This window comes from Sapajus apella, unplaced genomic scaffold (assembly GCF_009761245.1).
Source record: "Sapajus apella isolate SASKATOON/1434 unplaced genomic scaffold, GSC_monkey_1.0 scaffold10, whole genome shotgun sequence".
Taxonomy (NCBI): Eukaryota; Metazoa; Chordata; class Mammalia; order Primates; family Cebidae; genus Sapajus; species Sapajus apella.
The window spans coordinates 37,247,118-37,269,282 of NW_022436950.1; the positions used below are offsets into that span (position 1 = coordinate 37,247,118).

The 22,165-nt window shown below is 44.7% G+C and overlaps 1 protein-coding gene across 1 annotated transcript in view; it reads right to left on the bottom strand.

Annotated features, from left to right (window-relative positions):
* KIAA2012 (KIAA2012 ortholog) overlaps positions 1-22,165 on the bottom strand; it is a 127,858-nt gene that overhangs the window by 92,214 nt on the left and 13,479 nt on the right. The window contains exons 3-9 of the mRNA XM_032278637.1: positions 16,115-16,274; positions 13,547-13,702; positions 9,132-9,274; positions 6,959-7,142; positions 5,896-6,038; positions 3,237-3,405; positions 78-227 (exon numbers count right to left, since the gene is read on the bottom strand). Coding sequence (XP_032134528.1) covers positions 78-227; positions 3,237-3,405; positions 5,896-6,038; positions 6,959-7,142; positions 9,132-9,274; positions 13,547-13,702; positions 16,115-16,274 — 1,105 coding nt within the window. The remainder of the gene's footprint in view (positions 1-77; positions 228-3,236; positions 3,406-5,895; positions 6,039-6,958; positions 7,143-9,131; positions 9,275-13,546; positions 13,703-16,114; positions 16,275-22,165) is intronic.

A 22,165-nucleotide genomic window follows, 5' to 3' on the forward strand; every position in this document is an offset into this window, starting at 1 on the left:
GTGGACCCTTGTGTGTCTTGCCTTGCTTCCCTTCCGAGTGAGGTTCCCGAGGGATGCTGGAGGGAGGGAGGAGCTACCTGGAGGCGAAAGTGAGTCCCTGCCTGTATCCACCGGGAGATGCACCGTTAGCTCCCTTGGCTTTTCTAAGGATGCATGCTTCAGGGGCAGTTTCCACACAGGCCTGGCCTCTTCGCTTATTTCTGGCTCTGACTCAGGGTGTAGAGCACCTAGGAGACAGAGAAGAAACCAAGTTATAGCAGGGGTCTGTTGTTTTTGCCTAATGTCTCTTCTTTTGGGGACCTATCCCTCCCCTGCTCACACCATGTGGTTTGGGTGGAGCAGTGTCCACTTGCTGATTCCAGAGAGGGGCATGGAACTGAAGCCTGGCATGAGTACCTCATTGCCTTAGCCACAGAGATTGCTTCCGAGGTGGGCACATGACCCAAGCCCAGTCAATCGGGTGATTTCTGCACTTTGCAAGAGCTTTTAAGAGGCATATCCTTTCTATAAAGGTTAACAGGAAGGAAATTAGCATGGAATTGCAAGAAGACATCTTTATCACCTGATTGTAAGAGCCTGCTTGAGAGGAAAAACTAACAGAGTTGAGAGACAAGTATTGCACACATATTTTCCGAGGCCTGAATTCAGCTGGTCCTGCAGTTACCTGATTCTTGCATGAACAAATTCCTTCCTTCCTTCCTTCCCTCCCTCCCTCCCTCCCTCCCTCCCTCCTTCCCTCCTTCCCTCCTTCCTTCCTTCCTTCCTTCCTTCCTTCCTTCCTTCCTGTTTTCCTCCCTTCCTCCCTTCCTTCCCCCTCTCCTCCTCTCCTCCTTCCCTTCCTTCCTTCCCTTCCTTCCCTGTCTCCCTTCCCATCCCTTTCCTCCCTCCCCTCTCTCCCTCTCTCTTTCCCCTCCCTCCCCCCTCCTTCCTCCCTCCCTTCCTGTCTTCCTCCCTTCCATCTTTCCTTCCTTTTTTCCCTTTCCTTTCCTTTGTTTTTGCTTAACACAATTTTAGTTAGGCTTCTGATGCTTTTTAAATGAGAGTCCTCATGACACGTAAATGAGGGAAGAACTCCATGGATTCACTTTTCCCCCCCGCCGCTCTGTTGCCCAGGCTGAAGTGCAGTGGCACAATCTTGGCTTACTGCAGCCTCCACCTCCCAGGTTCAAGCAGTTCTCTGCCTCAGCCTCCCGAGTAGCTGGGATTACAGGCGCCTGCCACCACGCCTGGCTAAATTTTTCGCATTTTTAGGAGAGATGGGGTTTCACCATCTTGGCCAGGCTGATCTTGAACTCCTGACCCCATGATCCACCTGCCTCAGCCTTCCAAAGTGCTGGGATTACAGGCGTGAGCCACCGCGCCCAGCTGGATTCACTTTCTTTGTACCCAATTCCTATGTTTCATTGTCAGTGTGTTGGCAAGCTCAGTGCATCTGGCTTTAAGAATCTGGTTCATGATGGCCTGGTGTTTTTCCTTACCTTCCTATCAGGGTCATCATGGAAAATAATGAGATCTAACCCAATCTTATGAATAGTCTTATCTCTCTTTGTATTATCTTTTTATTCTGATGCTTTGACATCTGGGACCTGACTGTCCCTCCCAGGGCTGGCCGATTCCTAGAGACAGTAAATGACATACCTGGGAACATATTTGTCATATGCACTCCAACCAACCCAGAGTTCCTAACCCCCAGCGGCCTCTTTTATCGAACTCTTACATTCCCAGGCTACTATACACCTGCTGTAATGATCAGAGGACCAGTACCAGACAGCAAGGGACAGCCCCTATGCAATAGAGCTGGCTGAATGATGCAAACTAGACAATTCTAAATCTGCTTAGCTTGCTTGCTCTGCCTTGTCCATATTCCTTCTACAAAAACCACAGTACAATGTCTTGCCTGTGCTCCCTGCCTTCTGCCTCCTGGAGGCTGTTGCACCCCCATGTGGCCCTGCATGGTGTGGCATGCCTCCTCCTCTTGGGAGCTGTGCGTAACAAACTAACTTTTCAGTGCCAACTGTCTCCTTATCTCTTGGCCTCACCACACCTGAATAATAAGACCTACATTTAAAAACAGTGTGTTGTTGATTTTTTTTTAAGGAGTGGAGTAATTTTTTTTGGTATAGTAAAATCTACATATAGTGAATTGTACAGATCTTAAGTGTACAGTTCAGTGAGTTTTGACAAATGTATAATCTGCAAAACCAACTCAGAGTGAGAACATTTTTATCACCCCAGAAAGTTCCTTCATGCCCCCTTCCATTGGTCTTTTAAGTTCGACCGTTAGGTGTTCTTTTTTCTAGTGAGAAGTCCAAACAGCTTTAGAACAAAATGGCTGTCTGGTGTGATTCTTAGGAATCAAACTCTCTAAGAAGCCAGTGACAGTCTCTAGAAAACTCAGACTAGAACCCCTGTCAAAACTAGGATACCTTTTCCCTCAGAGATTCCAGAGAAGTCCCCAGAGCAAGAATGTGTCTTAAACAAGAGTACTGTGGAATGACAGGAAGGTCAGAGTTTCTCCTTGCGACACAGGGTGAGAAGTCACTCAGAAGCCTCCCCTAAAAAGCCCACATCCCCAATTGGAATTGATCTCCCTTGCTCATATTCTCTTAGAACTTCACTTAGAAGCACATAATCTCTGCCCTAGCAAAGATTGTAGAGGTCATCCCTTACATAATAACTTAATTCAAAATCAGAAAAATGACTTTTTAGATGAACTTTTATCTTTCTTTTATAAAATGAAGATGCAAAGATTTTCAAGTGTCCTTTTTACCTTGGCTGCCAGGAAACTCAGCTAAATCCAGTGCTTACTTCAAACCATGAATTCATCTCAGATATCTGATAACATCTATTTCTCTACTCCTTTTGACCACTTTTTTTCGATGTCAATTTTAGTTGTCTTGTTTTATATATTTAGTTTTTTGTAAGCTGCCTGAAAAATTCTTGCCCTTTTATAACACCTATGGTGTGTTGGACTTATTTATGTATATACCTGTCTTCCTTTCTCTTCCACAGCTTAATAAAATATATTGCTTAATGAAGGGTATAATAAATATTTAAAAAATCCAATTGAATATGATCAGAAGAGATCTTCTAGATTTTATCCTTTTTCCTTCTTTAAAAATTATTCTCTGAAGGGGATGACCATAGGGAAGGTCAGCCATGATGTAGGAGCATGTAGAATTGGCAGGACCCCCCCATCCCAGGCTCTCAGGAGCATCCATTCACGCGGGACCTACCTCTTCTGTGGGCTTTTTCTTTTAGAGGGTGTCGGGTGTGGTAATGAATCTCCACTGGGAAGATGAAGAGCTCTGTTGGGGGCTCATTGGTTTTAAATTGGCTCTTCAGGGGCTCCAAGACTCTGGGTGATTCTTCTGAGATAGGAGGTAATTTCAAAGCCTTTGGTGCCTGGAGAAAATTTAAAAACAAAACGAACATGGCAGGTATCCAAACCCTGCTGCCTGCAGGGGCAAATGATACTGTCTCTTATTGTATCTTTTGCACCAGGAGCTGCTGAGAGAGGTAAGCTAATCCAACTGGGAGCCGGTATCTGACTTCAGTGGTGCCACTCGGTCTCCTGGGATCCAGCATATGCTCCTGTTAGTCCTGACTGGGATTCATCTGAGAATTATAAACATGCTCAGTTTAAGGGCCTTTGGGAGGATATATAGTCTTTCTTTTTCTTGCAGCTGGGGAAACTGAGCCAGACTAAAATGACATAGCTGAGACCTCTTTGTACTGATTGGGAGAAATCTCAGCATATGTTGTTAAGGGACAAAGCAAGGTGCAGAACATTGTTTGAGCAAGGTTTCCCCTAAGAAGGGGCAGGAAAGAGCATTTGTAATTGCTGACCTTATCTAAGCTCTCTAAGCCACAATTTCTTCCCCTGTAAAATAGGAGTAATCATACTATCTACCTCATAAGGTTGTTGTAAGGATTAATGAGCTAATATATGCAATTATAATATGTTCGAAACTAGGATTATTTCCTTATTTCTTTGAGAGTAGACTCTCCTCTCATTAGCATTTAGCCACTAGCAGAAAAATTGAGGCTTTTTCATACTTATCGAATATGAATATAACTGACAAAGAATTGCTGTGTGTCAGAATCAGCAATTAATTTGGTCCAGTTTTTTTTCTGCCCCCCAAAAGTGTGTGTGTGTCTGTGTGTGTATGAGGGATTCACTGGGGTACTAGTAAGAGCCTCCTGTTTCCAATTATTCGGAGGTTGCTGAAGATTTCTCCTTTTAGTTTGCAACTTTTAACATATGAAGTTGGCTCTACGAAATGTATACATGTGCTAGTTTCAGGAGTTCAGTTTCATAGGAGGAAAAATAAAAGCATCAGGCCTGCTGTTTGCTCCTGGTCCAAACAAATCTGGGAAGTCAGATACCCTTCTGGTATCTCCTTTTTAGTACTCAAAAAGAAAAAATAAGATCAGAAGCATACATAAGCAACCTATGTATTTAAAGTTGATTGAGGAAGGAAATTCAGCCAAATCTATGCAGGCTAATATTTATAATTTTGAGACATTAAGAAAATGATTAACCAAACACACGCACATAGGATCTTTATGTTCCTGGAGACCTTCACTGTCCAGGTGCCGGCTGCCCACCAACTGCCCTCTTTTGAATACTGACCTTGTGCATTTTGTTTGACAAGGTTTGCATTGAGAAATCAATGTGGAAACTCAAATGATTTGTGTGAGGTATGGCTGACAAGCCAAGACTTAATTTCTTTATCCTAATTAAAAATTTACAGAGTTTTAATATGGTGGAAAATATTGCCTTCCTCTATGAAACCATATGCATGGGTTGAGGGAAGGAACTCCTTTCCTCTTTGCCTGGCTCAGTTTTGGGCTGACCCAGGAGTGAAGTTGAGGGCTTTCCTTGAGCTTGTGGTGAGCTTGGTAGGTCAGGCCTGCTGTTCCCTTCTGCACCAAAGGAACCTGGGAAGACGAGGCCTTTCTGGTGTGGATGGAAAGGTTTAGATGAATGCAGAGACAGAAAATCTGAGAAAATCTTGAACAGACTGCAAACAACCTCCCTCACTGGTACCAGCACCACCTGGAGTGCCCATGGCTGCTTCAGGGCCACTTCAGATGACATGAATCCCTACCATTAATCAACATTGCTGTAGGTCACAGTCAGATACAACATGCTCTTCTAAAAGCACCTCATCTCTTCTCATCCTTCTACTATCCCTGAAAGGTTGACATCATTATCTGTATACACAGATAAAGTCACTGTGCTCAGAGCATGTGAGTGACCTGCTCACGTTCCCATAGCTACTATGGGCAGAACATTCTGGATCCCTTGCTTGTCCCCATTTATCATTGTGCCTCCAAACACTGAATAAAGACCCACATAGAACTGCAAGGCAGGACCGGGCCAGAGACAGACAAGGACATCTCTAAAAAAGAAGGTGTAATTGGCCCCTGAAGGAGGTTGATAAACTTGGAAAATTTCCCCTGCATTTTCAAAGGTGGTAGACCTTCAGTAGAGCCAAACTGCTGCTCGTTTCAAGATCTCCAGCATTTTGAATCTGAAGGGGGTTTACTGCTTATAAACTCAGATTCTGTTCTTTGATACGTTTACAGATAATCCCCAGCCCCTTAAGAAATCAAAGGATTCTGTTGCTGCTAGGGAGTGTCGTAATAACACATGCTTTAAGGTAGAATTGGTGGCAGCTGAAATTCCTTGCGCTTCACGATTTTCAACCTTTATTAAATTACTACAGCTCTATCCCAGCTCCACCTGGTGAGCTCAGATGCTAGAGAGGCCAATTCTTTCTTGAGACATTCTTTTGAGTCACCTTATTTCTAGGTTGGGATTAACCTCTCTCACTCCCTGTCCCTGTCTCTCTCTCGTGTATGCACAAACATATATATACGTACAACCTTTTTCTTCTTCGCTTCTCCAGGGGTGTTTATTCCGGAGCCAGTGGCAGTTACTACAGGAGGGAAGAAGCATCTTTCAGCAGGAAGCTCCTGTAACAAGTGGCCGATTCTGACCTTGTGGAGTTTCACGTTCCTTTGTTTATCTTTAAACACAAGATGAGAATGAGAATGTATTAATTGCAGGTATGGGGATGAATGTTGAGTTTTGACTTTTATCACGTTGTGGTTAATGGGGAGAAAGGCAGGGAGAGTGCTGGGGCACTGGGACAGCCCTAGCTTTGAGGGAGGCAGGTTCAGGGAGCCTCAGTCTCCTGATCTGGGTTGAATACTTGTTGGATGAGTCAGGTGGTGAAGAGAATGATGACAATAATAATTAATATGTATTGAGCTCTAAATATGGGGAAAGAATTAGGTAGAATATTTCATATACATTAACTCAATTTCCACAATAGCTTTATGGGGTTATTATTATCCCCATTCTACAGATGAGAAAACTGAGCAACATTGGTTAATATGCCCACAATCACAACTGTAAGTGGGGGTAACTTGAGTCCAGACAGTGTGATTTCTGAATGACGCAGCTAAGCACTAGGCAAAGAGGTGCCTGCCAGAGTCTCATTCCCATGTCCAGCTAGATTCTGGCTTTTCTCTTTTTTTATTTTGAGAGAGAGTTTCACTCTTGTTGCCCAGGCTGGAGTGCAATGACGCAATCTCAGCGCACTGCAACCTCTGCCTTCTGGGTTCAAGTGATTCTCCTGCCTAAGCCTCCTGAGTATCTTGGACTACAGGCATGAGCCACCTCACCTGGATAATTTTGTATTTTTAGTAAATACAGGGTTTCTCCATGTTAGGCTGGTCTCAGACTCCCAGCCTAAGGTGATCTGCCCACTGTGGCCTCCCAAAGTGCTGGGATTATAGGAATGAGCCACTGCGCCTGTCCTGGCTTTTATTTTCTAAGGTGAGTGGCACAAGGAAGTGATGTTCGGGGTGCCTCAGTGTCCTCAAATGAACTCTGCATGACTGGATTCTCCCAGATCAATGAGCAAGATATTTGGGCTCTTACCACTGAAATCTGGCTTCCTATTGGGGAAGGTGCCTCCACAGAAGGTAATGTGTGATTTGTCACTCGGGAGCCAAGGGTGATCCATGTGGCCATGCCCAAAGGCCTTCCTGAAGGTTTGCTGTGTCTTTTCATTGTAGCTTTCCTTTGAAGCATGTAAACGAAGGTGATGCTCTATTGACGTGTCCTAGGGAACGACAGATACACATTCCTGTAAACAGGCTGTCATAAAGGGGCAGAGCAGGTTTCTTTAACAGTTAAGTCCTTATAGCTAAGCTTGTGGTTTCAAGGATGAAATTTATTTTGCAGATTGGGAAGAAAAATAAGGTTATAACAGCAAGCTCCCTGATGCTGTTTATTACAATAAAACATTTTATTATTAATGATAGAATGATACTTAGCCATGTCTGACAGATAGTGCTATCTTGTGAAAAAAATTAAAAGATTTTGATTAAAAAATCAAAATAAAGTGCTAGTATTGGTGTCTTCATCCATCATGAAATGTTTCTCAGGCTGAAGGCAGTGGCTCACACTTGTAATCCTAGCACTTTGGGAGGCCGAGGCAGGAGGACTGCTTGAGCTCAGGAATTTGAGACCAGCCTATGCAACATAGTGAGACCCCATCTCTACAAATTTTTTTTTTAAAAATTAGCCAGTCATGGCGGCACAAACCTGTAGTCCCAGCTACTCAGGGAGCTGAGGCAGGAGAATTGCTTGAGCCCAGGAGGTCAAGGCTGCAGTGAACTGTGCTAGTGCCTCTGCACTCCAGCCTGGGCAACAGAGCAAGATCCTGCCACCCTCCCCCTCCAAAGGAAGAAGTGTTTCTTCCCTCTGCCTTTCCATTCTGTGGCTCTTGTTCTCCTTGGCATATAATCTTCTCGTAAATCAAATGAGTTTATTCAGGATGGGAGCAGATGTCTATGTTGCTCTGAACAATTGTTACCTTGTACACACAACACACCCCACCTTAGAGTTTAGAAAGTGTTTCTACATTGTAACTCATTTAATCCTCACAATAATCTTGTGAGACATATGATAAGAGCTCCATTTTACAGAAGAGGTTAACTCAGGCTCAAAGTTATGATTCTTGGACAGGCTCATCACAACTAGCAAAAAGCAGGACCCAAACCAAGGCTTTTCTGAGTCGAAGGCAATAGCTGTTTTCCAAACAAGATTAACAGCTGCCAAGATGGGCAAAGAGTCAGGGGAGAATCTGTGGTTACATAAGTTTGGAAAACCTAGAGTTTAACCAAGTTAAGCTGGTGACTATGTTACAGAGCTTCTTGAAGCCCTCTGTATCTAACTACCCATGTGACTTTCCAGGAGGAGAAGGTATGCAGCACTTCTCCAGCATATTTGCCTATGAAACTGTTATTTCTTTATTTAGAGACAGAGTTTTGCTCTGTCATCCAGGCTGGAGAGCAGTGGCATGATCTTGGCTTACTACAACCTCTTCCTCCTAGGTTCAAGCAATTTTCCTGCCTCAGCCTCCTGAATAGCTGAGATTACAGGTGCCTGCCATCATGTCTAGCTAATTTTTGTATTTTTAGTAGAGATGGGTTTCGCCATGTTGGCCAGGCTGGTCTCGAACTCCTGGCCTCAGGTGATCCACATGCTTTGGTTTCCCAAAGTGCTAGGATTACAGGTGTGAGCCCCTGCACCCGGCCAAAACTTTTTAAAATGGAGCACCTTGTAATGCTAGAGTTCCATAAGTGACACTTCAGGGAAATGATGGTCAAAAAGGTCAAAGTAATCTTCCCTTCTCTGGAGCTCTCAAGAAATGGCAAATGGAGAGAGAATCCTCTCTGTAGTCAAGAACAATGATAGAGGAGAGCCCATTAGAAGTGGTACCTCTGGCCAGGCGCGGTGGCTTATGCCTGTAATCCCAGCACTTTGGGAGGCTGAGGTGGGCAGATTGCCTGAGCTCAGGAGTTCGAGACCAGCCTGGGCAACATGGTGAAACTCCATCTCTACTAAAACACAAAAAGTTAGCCAGGCCTGGTGGTGCTTGCCTGTAGTCTCAGCTACATGGGAGGCTGAGGCAGGAGAATCATTTGAACGTGGGAGTTGGAGGTTGTAGTGAGTCGAGATCATGCCATTGTACTCCAGAATGGGTGAAAGAGTGAGACTGTATCTCAAAAAAAGAAAAAAAAGAAAGAAATGAAATAAATGGTACTTCTGCCCGTGTTTCATCTTCTGGCCAGGGCTGCTTCCTGAGTGGTAGCAAGCGAGTCCCCTGACGGCCGTGGTTCTTAGCTAGAGGGTCCTGGTCCAGGTGTCCAGCAGCTTCAGCTTCCCCTTCATCCAGGCCCTGTTGACCTGCAAAGGTGAACAGTGGGTCAGCTTGTCACGCCGAAATGGACATGGTGTTCTTGCTGCCTGCAAACTGCCTCCCTTCTTGCTTCTCTTCTCTGAGTGAAGGTGCTCAAGGCCTTCCCTTGCTCTCCCTCCTCCCTTATTTCTGTATTTCTGATGGTGCCTCCTCGGAAGTGGCAGCCAGGTTTCTGGAAACAGCTGCACTAGCATTCAGGAGGCTCAGGGGCGAGTCTTCATTTCTTGGACACAGTTTCCCCATCTATAAAATGGGGATACAGATTTCTTTCCCTTATTTCCTTGTAGAGTTATCCGGAACTCAAATAAGATAATGAATGTCTCCCTTTGTAAACTGTGAGGGATTAGTGGATGACAGTGGTGTGATTATGGTGGCGTGACGTGCAGTCTGCTCTGTTGTCATGGAGGGCTCAGCCTGAAGCAAGCTCTTGGGATTCCTGGGCTGTGTCCTGGCTCTTTACTTGTGGAAAAGCCTCTGCTGAACGCACTGAGTGGGACTGCTGTTTAGCTCTCTGAACTTATCCTGTCTGCAACCCTCAGGAAGGATCTGAGTCAAAAAATGACTCCAACATAGTTAATGAATCTTTCATCAATGGTTTAAGGGGTCCTGCAGCTGTTTTCATCACTTTATCAAGCTAGATTTATTGCTGAAACAGTCTGGCACAGCTTCCTTGTTTGGAGCCAAGCTTTAGCAATACCTTTATTTCCAGCATGTGGCTCCATGGAACAATGTGGGGTTGTCTTTCAGCCAGGGGCTCTGGAAGGCTTCGGGGGCTTGTGCGTGATGGAGCATGAGACTTCTGGGAGCTGCTCCTCCTCTGCCTCCAGCAGCCAGCCTCAACTTCCTTCTCTGCTCCCCCTCATTATTTCCATCCTTGGTGTCATTGGGCCAAGAGTCAATTGCCCACAGGTGGGGCTACTCCTGCCCTCCTTTTTTTTTTTCTCAGTAAACATCATCATCTGATTCTCCTTCTTTTGCCCATTGGCTCCTGGCGGCTGTGCTGGATGTGAACTGAGGCTGAGTGTTGGTGGAAGAAATACAGGCTCAGGCTCAGGTTCAGGTTTACAGGGTCTGCTCTGGTTTTAGTGGCCCAGACTAAAGTCTGATGGGCTGGGGACTCATTAATATGAGGTGACTTGGGGCTACATTAGGCCTGCTCCTAAGAGGACCTCAACTTCATACAGACTGCAGCACTAAAGACCTTCTGGGATATTCTAGAATGAGTCTTTGTAGAATGATTCCTTGGGGTCAAACCAGACACTAACTAGGTCCATCTTTCCTGGTCAGATTCACCTGGAACCAGATGCATGTCTGAGGTTGGAGGAAGTGAAATTCTAGCCTAGTGGCCACTTACCTACTGAATAGTCTTTTTTTTTTTTTTTTTTTTTGGTGGGGTAGGGGGACATAGTCTCACTCTGTTGCCCAGGCTGGAGTGCAGTGGCATGATCTTGGCTCACTGCAATCTCCACCTCCAGGTCCAAGTGATTCTCCTGCCTCAGCCTCCCAAGTAGCTGGGATTACAGGCATGGACCAGCATACCCAGCTAATTTTTGTATTTTTAATAGAGGTGGGGTTTCACCATGTTGGCTGGGCTGGTCTTGAACTGCTGACCTCAAGTGATCCACCTGCCTCAGCCTCCCAAAGTGTTGGGATTACAGGCATGAGCCACCGTGCCCAGCCTGAACAGTTTTACATATTGGTTATCTAAGTTGGGGTGGGGGCATTGTGAGTAGGGGGATACAGAAACAATGTTTCCTTTGGTGATATCCCAGGTGAGTTTGAATTTGTGCCTCAGTCAGTGCAAGGGGAAACAAGAATTCCTTTCTTAGTAAACATCATCTTCTGATTCATTTATCTGTGCTTAATAGAAACAGGTTTGCAAGCAAAGTATTGGAAACTTCAGTTGTTGAAAGGAGATGGCAAAACTTAGTCTCTCTGTATCTCAAATATGGATTCAGATAATCCAGATAATGTGCATTGGAGTAGCTCTGTCCTTTCCTGTGATTTTTCACAAACAACCCAGGGAGGAAGGAATGCAGACTTCAGTATTTACATTTTACAGATGTGCAAACTGAAGATGCAGGGAGCTTAAGTGACTTGGCCAACATCACAGTGTTAGAGGACATGGGATTTGTAGCTGGGACTTTTGCTGCTGCTTCAGATAAAGTGTCAGGCAAAGAGTGGGAAGCCAGTGGAAGATAAGGTTCAAACAAATGAAAACATCAGTCAGGATTCAAGTTATAGCCACTGAACTATTTTTGCTTCTTTTAAAATAGATTTTTTTGGCTGCTGTGATTATGGGCAGTTGGGCATTACAATTAGTAATTTTGCTTAAAACACAAGCTAAGGAGGCATCATGAAAATTTACTGAGCACTTAGTATGTTCTAGCTTCTATTAATACATTATCTCATTTAATTCCCACATGCAACTCTGTGAGATAAAGATAGGTATGGTCATCTCCATTTTAAAAACGAGGAAACCAAGGCCCAGAGTGGCTATGTGGCTTGGATTCAGTGCAAATGGCCACATGTTTAATCACTGTTCGATATGGTCTCTTTGTTTTCTGCCTGATTGTGACAGCTCCTTGGTATATGGCATCAATTAGGAAAGTCACTTTATCCCTCAGGTGTGCAGTGTTAATCCACCCATAAAATGAAAGCTCTGAGGCTGAGCACAGTGGCTCATGCCTGTAACCACAGCACTTTGGGAGGCCAAGGTGGGAGGATCACTTGAGAACGAAGTTTGAAACCAGCCTGGGCAACATGGCAAGACCCCATCTCTACAAAAATATAAAAATTAGCTGGGTGTGATGGTGTGCTCCTATAGTTCCAGCTCCTTAGGAGGCTGGGTGGGAGGATCGCTTGAGCCCAGGAATTCAAGGCTGCAGTGAGCTGTTATCACATGGCTGCACTTCAGCCTGGGTGACAGAGCAAGAACAAGAGCTTGTCTCTAAAACAAAAACAAAAAAAGAAAAAGAAAAAACAAGACTCAAGTGAGATGTGTGGTCAGTTGAAATGTTTAATGACCCCAGGCTCTGAGAACCTGCCATATTCTTCTCTATTCATTCAATAAACCAGATTCTCTACTTATCCTGACCAGATCATTTCCCCAAGGATGGAACTTGCTCAGATATTGCCATTGTTTCTGAAAAATATATATTTTAGAGACAGGGTCTCACTCTGTCACCCAGGCTGGGGTGCAGTAGTGCCATCATACTGCTCACAGCCTTGAACTCCTGGGCTCAAGTGATCCTCTTGCCTCAGTCTCCCCAGTAGCTGGGACGAAAGGCATGTACCACCACGCCCATCTAAAATTTTAAACATTTTGTAGAGATAGGATCTCACCGTATTGCCCAGGCTGGTCTCAAACTCCTAGCCTCAAGTGATCTTCTCTCCCTGGCCTCCCAGAACATGAGCCTCAGGTATGAGCCACTGAGCCTGGCCAAAAATCTTATGTTGGGCTCTTGCTCTTTTATTTTCCCAAGAACTCTGCTACCAGCCAAGGCCCTCGCCTTTGCCTGTTACTGCTACCCAGTTGTCTTCTCCCATCTCCCTTACCAAAGGCAACTTCTGGCTCTTTTAATGCTTCAAGTTCCATAGAATAATATTGACAGGGTCAATTCCCATAGTACTAAACAGTTTACAGGTAGCTCACAAGAATTTTCTGTGTAGCCATGATGTAGATCTTATTGTGCCCATTAGAGGGATGAGCAAACAGAAGCTCAAAGAGGTTAAGTGACTTGCTTAAGATCTTACACTAGTTAGTGAGAGAACAGCCATTTTGATACACATTTCTGGCTCCAATCCTATGTATATATTTCACATTATATTGCCACAAAAATCACAGGATTAAGGAATATTAAAGCAGAACAGATATAAGAAATCATCTAAAATCTAGAGTCTAGACCTGTACTGCCAAATACAGTAGCCATCAGCTGCATGTGGATATTTAGATGTAAATTAGTTAATGTAAAATAACATAAAAAGCTCAGTTTCACTATTGTACTACTACATTTCAAGTGCTCAATAGCCACATGTTGCTAATGGCCACTTTTTTTAACAGCACTTACGGAACATTCCATCACTGCAAAAAGTACTATATTGGACAGTACTGGTCTGCACTAACCGCTCATTTTACACACTGAGGGCTATGCAAACCAGAGTCCCAAGACCTCGTTTTGGGAAACTCCATTTTAAAGTGTTAACAGTCCAAATATCTGAGAAGTGGCCATAAAATCAACATGTAAATCAACATGTACCTTGTTCAAAAGATTTTCCTTGTTGAATCCAACATGAAGGGAAGACAGGCAGGAGATGGTATTTTGGGGGTACACCTGAAAGATCCTGTTGTGGCCTGAGCTTCTTTGGTACATTAAGTTGACTGTCCTGGAGCAGCACAGAATCCTTGATGTAACCTGAAGAGTAGGTCAGGAGGTATTGATAGAAATAGTGGATACCAACTTCGAGTTCTTGGCAATAACTACAAGGTTCCTTACTTGCACTAGTCATGGCTTTGGACATTGCCCATTAGGGAAGACAATTAGAAGATGAGGGAGATTAAAAAATCAGATAGAACCCATAGAGTCTTCTCTGTTCAGTGTCTTGGGTGCTTCTGGCTCTGTGCTACATGTGTGCTTCCTCCACCCCATCATTTCCAAGATCTGGCTCTCTCTGGTGGAAGGAACATGGCAGCTTCTTTGGGACAAAAAGCTCCTCCTGCCTTAGAAGGAGATCCAATGGTAGTAGATGTATCCTATTTGTTTCTGTAGGCCCCATGATCAGCAGCTTCCTCAGTCTAGTCATTCTCTAAGTATTCACTGAAGGCTTCCCTTTGGGCCCACCCCTTGGCCAGTGAAGTAGATACAGAAGAACCAGACTTTGGCCCTTTAAAAAGGCACTCACAGCTGGGTGTGGTGGCTCACACCTGTAATCCCAGCATTTTGGGAGGCTGAGATGGGTAGATCACCTGAGGCCAGGAGTTCGAGACCAGCCTGGCCAACATGGTGAAACCCTGTCTCTACTAAAAATAGAAAAATTAGCTGAGTGCTGTGGTAGGTGCCTGTAATCCCAGCTACTCAAGAGGCTGAGGCAGGAGAATCACTTGAACCTGGGAGGGGGAGGTTGTAGTGAGCCAAGATTGCAACACTGTGCTCCAGCCTAGGTGACACAGCGAGACTCCATCTCAAAAAAAAAAAAAGAAGGAGGCACTCATAGTCTATCGGAGAGACAGAGCTCTCTTGTGTTCTGTATGGCTCTGAGTGTTAGTGTGATGTAAGGTCAGAAAACAAGGAGCTTGATAATGACTGAGTTGTCAGCAAAGACTTTGTAGAAGATGTGGACTTGAAGGGTGGGGAGGATTAATCATAGGGGTGTAAAGAAGAAGTCCCAGAGAATATATATATCAGTATCACAAAGTGGGAAGCTCTGAGATGTGCAGGAAGAAGGTGGCAGGGGCCATTGGGCTGGTGGGCTCACACTCGATTCTTGCCATTGAGCCTCCAGCTTGAGGGTCTCACCTTCAAGAGGGACTTTGGCAAGGAAGCTCAAGAATGTGTGTGTGTGTGTGTGTGTGTGTGTGTGTGTGTGTGTGTGTGTGTGTGGTGTGTTTTCTTAAACCACATGTTTTAGCCATACTCCATGGAGGACTCAGAGACATTTTTTGAGATTAGGAGGGGTCTTCGTTCTGGGGAATGTTGGACCTAGGCTATGGGAGAGTGGCCTGCTCTGCCCTCTGCCCCACCCAATGAGAAACACTTCTTTGGTTAAGAGACTCTTTCTCACAAGTGTCAAGTAAATGGAACTGCCTATAACTGTGGAACTGCCCTGGGAGTAAAACCAATGACTGGACACGCCCACAACTTTCATTTTGCTTCAAGTCACCACTTACTGGGGGAGAGAATTGTTTTCTCTTCTCAGGGTAAGCCTATAAAGCAGGAAGAAAGTCAGTCTTTCTCTGGTCCTGCCTGTTTGCTGCTGCTGAAGAAATGGCGAACAGCTGACTGGGCACTGGCACATTCTCTGCTTACTCTTCTCATCCCCAACAGGTTTGCCAAATAAAATACAGGATGTCCCAGTAAAATTTGAATTTTAGATAAACAATGAATAATTTTTTAATAGTAGTATGTCCTGAAGATTGCAAGTGTAACTGTTTATGTATGTTAGGGGATGGGGTGGGTACATGCTAAATCTGGCAACTCTAATCCCCAGCCACCTCCCATTTTTGTTTTCAAGCATTTACAGAGTGCATTTAGGGTCTGTTCATCAGAAGGGTGTCCATCGCACACCTAATGGATTGTGCTGGAGAACCGCCATCTTTAACAGGAAGAATCCTAACATTTTACTTCCGGGAGGACATGGGATCACCTCAGATGGGGAACTAAGGAATGTTGAGAAGAATGTGGAACTGGGGGTGCAGGGTGGATGTGGCTTCTGGTCCCAGCTCTGCTTTTGACTAAATGACCTTGGACAAATTACTCTGCGATTCTTTTTCCTTATCTTGTAGAAGATGGAGGTTGAACTGGAGGGTCTCTGAGTGGAGAAGATGGGGAAGAAAGTTCTGGCCTGGATGTGGCATGTGAGGCTGCTGAGGGGGAGGAGTGGGAGTGAAGGCAGGACTTCAGGCTGTCCCTCCCTCTGCAAATGCGCCAGAGGACAAAGGGTGGGAGCTGTGAAAGAGGCTTGTGAGCTACCAAGTGTGGGGACTTTGTTTTAACACAGAATTGGGCTTGAAATCCTGGTGTTTTAGGTCTTGACGGAAAACACACTCTCACACCAGAATGGGAGGTAGCGCAGTTTGGGGTGTGCCCCCCTCCCATTTCCCCACTGACCTGCACACCAGAGCCTGTACATGGCATCTGGGGGCCAAGTCTGCAGGAGGCCTCGGAGGTATCTCTTGGCTGAATGCCCTGGCTGGATCTGCCGTTGGGCCTGGCTCTCCAGCTGGCTTCGGAAGTGGAGGTGTGGTTGCCAGGCTCTGTCCTGCTCCCCCTGTGGGGATACCAGTCAGGAAACCGCACAGCTGCTGGGCCCTGAGCCGCCCAGTGATACAGGCTGGTTAGCACAATCTTCATCAATAACCCAGGAAACTCCCAGAAGGTGCCAGAAGGCACCAAAAACAGATGCCTTGGCTAATAGACATAAACCAAGAGCTCACAGAGCAAAGCTCTGAAAGGCCCCTGCAGGCTTGCAGTTGGAAGCAGAAGGAGAAATGACATATACCAGACCCCATCTTGAGATAGAGCATTAGGAAAGGATAAAAGCTTCAGAAGAAAACACATTACCTAGTTCAGCCTGTGGAAATCATTTTAGTATCTTCAAAAATGGTTCTGTACTATAATGGGAAAGCCAGCTCACAAATCTGCATTGGCATTCAGTGTTTGTAATATGAATAATGGGACAGACAAATCATATCCATGTTCACAGGGAGCCTGGCATTTTGAAAATATCTGGCTCTGATGCATTTCATTTAAGCTGGGGAGAATTTTCTGGGAACCTACCTGCCAAAGTCAGTGCCACTGTGTAAGACATCATGGGGAATAAATATGAATAGTAACATCTTACAATTGACTAGAAATTTACATTATATATAGAATTTTCTTTTCTTTTCTTTTTTTTTTTTTTTTGAGATGGATTCTTGCTCTGTCACCAGGCTGGAGTGCAGTGGCGCGACCTCAGCTCACTGCAACCTCCGCCTCCTGGGTTCAAGATATTCTCCTGTCTCAGCCTCCTGAGTAGCTGGGATTACAGGCATGCACCACCATGCCTGACTAATTTTTGTATTTTTAGTAGAGACAGGGTTTCACCATGTTGGTCAGTCTGGTCTTGAACTCCTGACCCCGTGATCCACCCACCTTGGCCTGGGATTACAGGCGTGAGCCACTGTGCTTGGCCAGAACTTTCACCTCAACTGCAATCCTGTAAGGTAGACTGAGTTACTAAAGCCACTTAAGTGATGTAGAAACTCTCAGAGGATGATTGCTTAGGCACAAGAATAGCAAAAGTGTGACATTTGTATTGACATCTCTCACCCTCCCCAGTGCCTATGGCAGACATCCGTAATCAATCACAGCATTCTTGATTGCTGAACTGAAGGTGATCTCAGAATCCACTTTTTCCTTAAAAACATTTTTGAAACTGAGGCATAATTTATATAACATGCACAGAGCTTAGATATTCGTTTGATAAATATTGACAAATTTATTTACAAGGTATATACCCTTGTAACCATCACAGAAAACAAAATACAGAATACTTTCATCCACCTAGGAAGTCCCTCATGCCACTTTCTAGTCAGTGTCCTCCTACCCACTAGGTAATTAATATTCTGATTTCTAACACTGTGGACTGTTTTTTTTCTGTTCTTGAACTTCATATAAATGGAAACATACAGCATATATTCTTGCATGCTCCATGAAAGTGATCCACACTGTGTTCCAGTGAGAGCTGGCATGAGAGATGAAGTCCACTTAGTACCCTTTGGCTAAGCAGCTCTCTCAAGGCAACAATATAGCCTGGAAGGATAGAGGGCAACTATATGGATCCAGTTAGCAGTGGAATTGGGCTTGAATCTAGGGCTTCCAAATCCACATCAGGGCAAAGACTCTTCTTTAAGAACTGACCATCTCATCAAAGGACCAGGATTTAGCACCACGAACCGGCTTGATGTCAGAATAAGAAATAAAAATGTTTCAAAGCAGGTGCCTCAGTGAGTATCCCAGACTGTAAGAACTGTAGTCTAGAGAGGTTAACATTTTCATAAGTGTTAGGATGCAGTAAAATCTGACTCAACAGGCTTGAACAATGAGAGAGAAAGTTTGTTATCTCATGTAACAAAAAGACCAAACGCTAGAGAGTACCAGGGTTGGTTAATTCAGTGGCTAAATAGCTCTGGCATCCTGAATCTCATGCTGTAGGCACCAAATCTCTTTCTACTCTTCAGAACAGTTTTTCCCTTCAGTCTTACAGGCCTGCAGAGGCTGAACAATGGACACAGGGAAACATCAAGTGGGTCCAAAAAGCACAAGCGGAAGAGTGGGAAGGAGACAGCCTGTGAGAAGGCCTGGGAAACAGCCCTGGATTTTAGGGCCAGAGTGCCTGGACTCCAGGCTGGCTCTGGCTCATGGGAACTCTGTGATCTTGGGTGAGCTCTGGAACCTTCTGAAGCTCTCACTAAAGTGGAGCTAATAGAGGTAGAGGGGTTGGAGAGTGCATGGGTTCTGGAATCAACCTGAGAGTCTGGCTTCACAGTGCCTGACACATACTAGGGGTTCAATATTGTGGGGAAATGAATAAATGAACACACAGTTCCATTCCCAGCCCCACTACTTCTCAATCGTCTGCATTATAGAATTTCACCCATAATACTGACATAGTATCTCTTTTTTGGTATAAATGAAATAATGTAAGTGAACGGTGTCCCACTGAGCCAGGTTATGGTAAGGTGAGAGGTGCATCCTCTCCCTGCCTGTCCTGCACTCGCAAAAGCACTTTCTCATCTCTCAGCACTCCTAATGGGAGCTGAGGAGAACACAAAGTGGAGGCTTTGCCTTAAGATGGGATCTATCTTGAGAGTTTGGTTAATCACTTCTCTCAGTAATTTTACTCAGTGTCCTCAGTGTAAGGATTATATGAGCTGAGGTATGTAAAATATGTAATGCTTAGCATGTAGTAGGTGGTGAACCAATATTAGGTCTTTTCTCCTTTCCCTTGTCCAAGGGGTGGGAGACTGTGCTAACTGCCTCACCCTTTCCCCCCCTCACTTCTTTTGCTTTTTCCCAGTTTTTTGTCAGCAGATCCCCTTTCCCAAATAGTCATCCCTAATTGTCTGTGGGGAATTGGTTCCAGGACCTCTGTGGATATCAAAATCTGCATATGCTCAAGTCCCTTATATATTCTAAAATGGCGGTAGTAATATTTGTACAGTATAGCCTGTCCACATCCTCACTATACGTTACATTGTTTCTAGCAACTTATGATACTGAATATAATGTAAATGCAGTGTAAATGGTTGTTATACTGTTTTCTAGGTTTTTTTTTGTTGTTGTTGTTTGCATTGTTATTTTTTTTCCTGAATATTCTCGATCCCTGGTTGGTTGAGGCCAGGGAAGTGCAGACATGGAGGGCCTTGCTTTCCTAGACTCTGTCGTGTCTCAGAGTGGCCAACGGACCTAGCTCTGGCCAGTGAAACTAAGAGGAAGCTAATTGGAGCCTCTGGAAGGTCTTTGATTCCTTAGAGAAGGAACAGCTGTGCAAGGATGGCTTGGTGGCCCCTTTCTTCTGCTTTGAACCCAGATGTGACCTCTGGAAGTAAAGAACCATCTTGTGAATGTGCGCTAACAAGCCTAATAAGAAAAACCAACACTCAAAGGATATTGGAAGGAAAAGATAGCACTTGAGTCCTTCATGGCATCGGCAAGAAGTTGAGCAAGCATAAAACTCCTACCCCTCCATTTTGTGTTACTTGAGATAATCACATCTCTTTATTGCGTAAATCAGGGGTTGGCTTTTTTTTTTTGAGACCATCTCGCTCTGTCACCCACACTGGAGTACAGTGACGCTAACTCAGTTCACTGCAACCTCTGCCTCCCAGGTTCAAGCGATTCTCCTGCCTCAGCCTCCAGAGAAGCTGAGATTACAGGGTGTGCGTGACCACACCTGGTTAATTTTTGTATTTTTTGTAGAGACAGGATTTCACCATTTCACTAGGCTGGTCTCGAACTCCTAACTTTAAGTTATCTGCCCATATTGGCTTCCCAAAGTGCTGGAATTACAGGCATGAGCCACCATGCCTAGCTTGGCAAATTATTTTTCTAAAGGGCCAGACGGAAAATATTTTAGGCTTTGCAGGCCATATGGTCTCTTGCTACCACTCAACCTGTCCTTGTAGTGCAAAAGCATCCACAGACAATATATAAACAAATGGTTATGGCTGTACACAAACAAGCAACGGGCAGGATTTGGCCAGTGAGCTGTTTGCTGATTCCCCAACTTCAACCATTGATAATCATGAAATCTGTTGCTTGCAGCCAAAAGTATTTCTGATATGTGGATACAACAGATTTAAAGCTGCTACAAATTCAAGGGATGGGAAACAAGCACTGGAGAAAAGGGGATGATGAAGATGGATTGATAACTAACAAAATCACATCAAGTGAGTCCAAAAAGCACATGCGGCAGAGTGTGAAGGAGACAGCTTGTGAGAAAGCCTGGGAAAGCACCCTAGATTTAGGGCCAGAGTGCTCTAAATCAAGGTTCAAGATAAAAGAAAGTGTGGTTGACTATTCAGTTGGCTTTACTCCTTGGGGACTTATGAATTAAATGAATGCTTATAATTCAAACATAGAGCATCACCTGCTTCTTGATGTCTGGAAAGTTTATGTGGCAGGTACTTCAAGTGCAAAAAGAGCCTAGAAATTCAGTCTCGTGTGGTCTTGAGGCTTTTTCCAGAGGACATGAAAGAAAGAATTGTAGAGACGATGGTGGAAGCCAAATGACACTTTCACACACTCCATTTTTTCACTCAGCCATACGATAAATATTGTTGGGTACTTTTTAATATGCTAGGCACTGTGTTGGGCCCTGAAATATGGAGCCATTACACCAGAGGCCTTTTCTGGGTGAATTGGAACCTCATTTCTTTTCTGTGAATCTTTGCTTTGACTGACTTTCCTCTGAATGCAGTAAGGACCACCAGCCTCTTCCGAGATACTGTGGCCCCTGTGCAGATGGGATGATGTGCTGTTCGAGTCTGGACAGGAACCCTTGTAGTTTCTCATCAGTGGACATTTCTTTCCTCCCTTCCTTCCTTCCTTCCTTCCTTCCTTCCTTCCTTCCTTCCTTCGTTCCTTCCTTCCTTCCTTCCTTCCTTCCTTCCTTCCTTCCTTCCTTCCTTCCTTCCTTCTTCCCTCCCTCCCTCTTTCTTTCTTTTTCTTTTCTATCTCTCTCTGTCTTTTTTTTTTTCCTTTTCTCTTTTTTAATAGAGTTTCACTCTTTTGCCCAGGCTGAAGTGCAGTGATGTGCTCTCGGCTCACTGCGACTTCTGCCTTCCAGTTTCAAGCGATTCTCCTGCCTTAGCCTCCACCGTAGCTGGGATTACAGGCACCCGCCACCACACAAGGCTAATTATTGTATTTTTAGTAGAGACAGGGTTTCACCATGTTGGCCAGGCTGGTCTGGAACTCCTGACCTCATGATCCACCCACCTCGGCCTCTCAAAGTGTTGGGATTACAGGTGTGAGCCACTGAGTCCGGCCATTAGTGGGCATTTCTGAAGCACTAGCTTGCTTCTGAAGCTTTATGGGGAAGCTTGCTCCATGGTGCAGGGAGTTGCCAAGAAGAGTTAGGGAATCCTAGACCTTGAATTTAGAGTATTTACACATATTTTTGCTTAGGGTTTGGAAGCTGATTTTGGTGTATTCATTTCCTATTGTTAACAAATTACCATACATTTACTGGTTTAAACAACACAAATGTATTATTCTTGCACTGTTCTGGAGGTTAGAAGTTTGAAATGGGTCTCACTGGGCTAAAATCAGTTTGCTGACAGGTCTGAGTTCCTTCTAGAGGCTCTAGGGAAGAATCTGTTTCCCTGCCTTTTCCAGCTTCTAGAGGTCATCCCCTACCTTCATTCCTTGGCTTATGGCCCTTTCTTCCATCTTTAAAGCTATCAACATTGAGCTGAGTCCTTCTCAGGCTGCCCTCGCTCTGATCATTTCTTCTGATTCCTTCTTCTGCCTTTAAGGACTCTTGTGCTTACCTTGGGCCCACCCAGAGCATCCAAGATCATCACCCCATTTGGAGGCCATCTACTGATGACAGCCTTAATTCCACCTGCAACCTTGATTTCCCTGTGCCCTGTAACCTCACGTAGTCATAGGTTC